This window comes from Triticum dicoccoides, chromosome 6B (genome assembly GCF_002162155.2).
Source record: "Triticum dicoccoides isolate Atlit2015 ecotype Zavitan chromosome 6B, WEW_v2.0, whole genome shotgun sequence".
Classification (NCBI taxonomy): domain Eukaryota; kingdom Viridiplantae; phylum Streptophyta; class Magnoliopsida; order Poales; family Poaceae; genus Triticum; species Triticum dicoccoides.
The window spans coordinates 688,532,657-688,537,420 of record NC_041391.1 but is presented as its reverse complement, the minus strand read 5'-3'; the positions used below and the strand labels follow the sequence as shown (position 1 = coordinate 688,537,420).

General features: G+C 45.4%; 1 protein-coding gene across 1 annotated transcript; it reads left to right on the top strand.

Annotated features, from left to right (window-relative positions):
• The first annotated feature begins 653 nt into the window (after positions 1 to 653).
• LOC119321767 (protein G1-like6) lies at positions 654 to 2,152 on the top strand. The gene is made up of 2 exons (XM_037595315.1): positions 654 to 951; positions 1,102 to 2,152. Exon 2 carries the CDS (start codon positions 1,133 to 1,135, stop codon positions 1,889 to 1,891), a length of 759 nt encoding a protein of 252 aa, XP_037451212.1. The 5' UTR covers positions 654 to 951; positions 1,102 to 1,132; the 3' UTR covers positions 1,892 to 2,152.
• The last annotated feature ends 2,612 nt before the right edge of the window (positions 2,153 to 4,764 follow it).

Genomic DNA, 4,764 nt, shown 5'->3' with positions numbered 1-4,764 from the left:
ACTGACCCTAAGATTACAACACACGCACGACAGATCACTGGAAAAATAGCGTATAACACGCATTTTGAGCAATCTCTCACTAAATAAATTAGTGTATAGTGTCTCGCTAATAACACACTACAACATGCTAATAGCGTATTTTAAAGATGGCGCTATTTTGGTATAGCGTGCTATTTTTCCACTGCGCCACATACCCTACACAACATATTTCAACTATACACAACAATTAATATTTTGTGAATTTAATCATGCCAAAATGGTGAACGCAATCAATTTGATTCAACATTCTTTGTTTCTTAAATGGCGAGACCTCTGCGATTTTCTGATGAGGAATAACTAGGAAAATTAGACCCTGTTTGGAATGTAGGAATATTCCCGGCCAAGACCGGATACATACATCATCTAATTCAAAGTTGACAACATATAAGGAAGGCAATTCAAACCAAACCAAGAAAAGCCACACAAAAACCAAAGAAAAAAAGAGATGGAGCCGTCTCTTGTTGCCTTCCTAGCCACCACTCTCTCCCTGTCTAGAACTATGCCCTACCACCCCCTATCACCATCACTATACCACCTTCCCCCCCTTCCCACACCACACCGCCTAGCTAAAAGGTTAAAACCTATCTCCCCCATCCACCCCATCCCCCTCCCCCTCCCCTTCCCCTTCCTCCTCCTCTCCCTCTCACCTCCTCCAGCGCCATCCACTGTTCATCCATCCCCATCTCTCTCCCCCCTCCATCTTTCTCTCTCTGCAGGTTCTCCAGGATGGATTGACCACCTGAGCATGGCAATCTTGGGCTGCTGCTGCTGCTGCTTGGGTGGGCGCATGATTGGATCAGTCCTCACCACCGCCCGCTAGCTAGGCTCACACTCCTGCCGAGATTCCACCACGCGCATGCACACGCGCTACGGATTTCCATCGACCGACTACTGGTGAACCAACAGATTCAGGTATATGCGCATCTCAACGCGTCTCCTTTGCTTCCTTCCTCTCTTGGATCGGTCGATCCATGTTCCATAAATCTCCTGACCTAGCGGGCTCGCTTGAATCGGAGCAAGAAATGATGCATCCTTCTTGGTTGGCCATGTCGCAATGCGCAGGGAAGAAGCTAGTGAAGGAGAGCTAGCAGGGATGGATCACCACCATCACCACCACCACCACCACCATCACATGATCCCTGGACAGGAGCCGTCGGCCGGGGACGGTGCACCCCAGGACAACTTCTTCCTCGGCCCCGCCGGCGTCGGCATCTTCGGTGGCGTCGGCGGCGCGTCGGGGGCCGGCTCGTCCTCGTCTGGCGCCGCGGGGGGCGCCGGGAACTCGGCGGGTGGCGGTGGCGGAGGAGGCCCGTCGCCCTCGGGGTCGTCGCCGTCGCTGAGCCGGTACGAGTCGCAGAAGCGCCGGGACTGGAACACGTTCGGCCAGTACCTGCGGAACCACCGGCCGCCGCTGTCGCTGTCGCGGTGCAGCGGCGCGCACGTCCTGGAGTTCCTCAAGTACATGGACCAGTTCGGCAAGACCAAGGTGCACACGGCGGTGTGCCCCTTCTACGGCCACCCCAACCCGCCGGCGCCGTGCCCGTGCCCGCTCCGCCAGGCCTGGGGCTCCCTCGACGCGCTCATCGGCCGCCTCCGCGCCGCCTACGAGGAGAACGGCGGCACGCCCGAGATGAACCCCTTCGGCGCGCGCGCGGTCCGCCTCTACCTGCGCGAGGTGCGCGAGACGCAGGCGCGGGCCAGGGGGATCAGCTACGAGAAGAAGAAGCGCAAGAAGCCGTCGTCGTCTACGTCCGCCGCCGCGGGGCCGTCGTCCGAGGGGAGCCCGCCGCCCGGCCCATCCGGCAGCGGCGGAGGCGACACGTCGGCGTCGCCGCACTTCATCATGCCGTGACCGTACCGTGAGTTTTCCCTAGCTAGGTGATCCATCTGAGCTAGCTAGCCGCCGCGCAGGTTCTCTCCTTCTTGGGATGCCAGTGCTGGTTCATCAACTGCGCCAAGGCCGCCATTGTTCTTTACTTGCCTTCCCAATTGGCTTCTTGCATTTTGCAAAAGGATTTCTCTCCACCTTAATTTCCATTTGTTTCACTTCAAGTAAGGTCATTCGTGACGAGTACTAATTTGTTGCTGTTAATTCTCTCTAGCTTGGGATCAATTGGTAGTCGTTTGATTTTGTTTTTGCCAGTTTCAACTTGCTAGCTCCTCGTGAGAATCTCTAGCTAGTGGTAGTGACCAGTGAGCCATTTTGGCATTGGAGAAAATTGCAAGAACAAAACTAGCATCGAACTATATAGAATTTGCTCTTGCCAAAAGAGCTTTGCTAACTAAGCCACAACCCACAAGTACTTGTTGTGTTGGCAGCAATGCTTCATTCATTGATATGTACTACTGCCGGTGGTTGTCCATTGTTAGGAAAGCTAAAAAGGCACAGTGGAGTGATTTTTTGTCATGGTAGCTAAAGACAGGAACAACATGTGTTTGTGTGTACTTGTCTTGCTTTAAAAAGTGTACTTGTCCTTGAGCATCCATATGATCTATATATTGTCCAATTGTAAGTCATGTATTTTTTGTTATATGCTATATGGCTTGTTTCTTTTGATTTGTACTAGCTAGCTTGTCAAAAAGTTACAAAATTACTGCTTGCTCTTTCCTCAGTATGCAAGGACATGATGTAGTGCTAGTTTGAACGATATGTAGTACCAGCTAGCTATGGGCAGCAAGCTTCACTTTTGCAGCACTGTAGAAAACTGCAAAGGGGCAACAGATAGATGAGCAAACAAACAAAGCCAAGCAAAAGAAGAAAGAAAGAGAGGAGTCTTTTGAAAAGAGCAGAGAAAAGAAAGACGGGCAGGCACTAGAAATATATATGGTTTCAGTATTATCTGGCAACCCCTATTTTAGCCCATGCTTTGATGCTCCCGGCTCTCTTTCCATGTTCATGCTAGGATTACTGGATTTGGCTTGATTTGTCTTGGCTTGTCCCTTTCCTGATTTGAGTAGTAGAGATGCTAGATATATGTATGCACACGTATATTTCCAGCATGCATGCATGCCTTCAATCAATCATCAACCTGGAGTAAGAAATACATATGCTCTTTGTGGTTAAAGTTAATTTGCTATCTTTGTTAGGCTTCACAGTTTATTCTTTCTGCCTGAAAACTATGGAAGTCAAGAGCCTAGAGCACATTCAGATTCCTGTTTAAACAGTTCTTGCCTATCACTATCTTAGATTTTGCTTGTCCCTTCAATGCATAGTTGAGAAAAATGGGTTTTCTTATGGAGAGGGAACGGACAAAATCTATCCTATTCCTTCTGCTACTCTGATAAGGGTATTGTTTATGATCAGATGCATTGTTCACATCTCCCATAACCTTTTTTTTCCTTCATAAACAACCAAATAACAAGAGGATATTATCTGCTAGCTGCTTGGTTATTGTGGTAACTCCTGATGGAATTTTAGGATTCAATTTTCTTGACACGTAGCTTCAATGTTTATGTGAATTTATGTCTACAGACCATTAAACATGCTTGATTGGAATTTCAGTCTCTCTGAACAGTATTCTAGATATTTTGACTATCTGCCTCCTTGACTGTACTGTTATACTAGCTAGCTCCAAATGGTTTGGGTTGGAATTTTGACATTATCTCTGAAACAAATCCACTACATATTCATAGAGTAAGTCACAAAATATTTATTAATTTTTGAAATGAAAACCTGATAATATAAATTTATACTTTATAGGTATGCGGCTAGCTCTTGTTAATATAACCAAAAATAGTTTATATATCTCTAGATGTCCGTTAAAAACTGTGTTGTAGTAATATTTGCGCTTATATCTCATCTTTTAGGTAGCTTACTTCCAAATCCACGGTGAAGATAAAACTTCCTCAAGTTATATATAAAGGTCTTATTCGCATTATTTGTCAAAATGCTATTTCATTGGCGAACAATTTTATCATAATTAAATTTAGTGCACATATGTAAGGAAGTAACAATTTACAGTGGGTGATTGCTTGTAGAAAAGAGATGAATGGCTATTGATTTGTACCTACATATGCATGTTCAAAAGAGAATCCCTGGATTTGTATGTCCCCAGCAAATTAACTGTGTTGGCTTTTTTAGCTACGGCTTGATGTTCTTTCGAGCTAACAAAAATTTATGTCTCTACCAGAACATTTAGAATTACATGAAGCCATATTTTTATCCCTTTTGGGTTCCTTATTTGATGTAGAAGTATAGTAGTTAACATTGGATCAGTTTCAACCCCATAACTTGATAGGTAGGTAAATGGATGAATGACATGTGTGTGTAGCATCTAGGTATTCTGTGCTCTAGCATCTGACGTACTAGACGGAACTGTTTACCTACATTTACGCATGCATGGTACATCAAGATGCACTTTGTACACACGTGCATTAATTCTTTGATATATATGGACAAATCCAGAAGTACCTTATATTATAAGAGACTGTTTTTCTCACAGTTTATATCACGTACAGCAAACTTCCTTTGAGTTGAGAGAATAATCATAACAAGGTCTCCATTTTCCACCTTTATTTCCAGAATATACTTTTGCAATAGCTATGTGATGGTTCAGATTTGAATAGTGCAAATGATGTTTCAGGGTTTGCCATTCTGTACGTGCATGCCTAACTGACATGTACGTGGTCCTGGGCTACATGTTGGCCACAACTAGGAAAACATTCTTATCTTACACCATAAATATATATTTTCCCAGGAATTCCCAGGAACTGGTTTGTACACAG

Bases quoted from the DNA above. Each gene is read 5' to 3' on its own strand.
- LOC119321767 (XM_037595315.1), top strand. From the start codon at position 1,133: ATGGATCACCACCATCACCACCACCACCACCACCATCACATGATCCCT.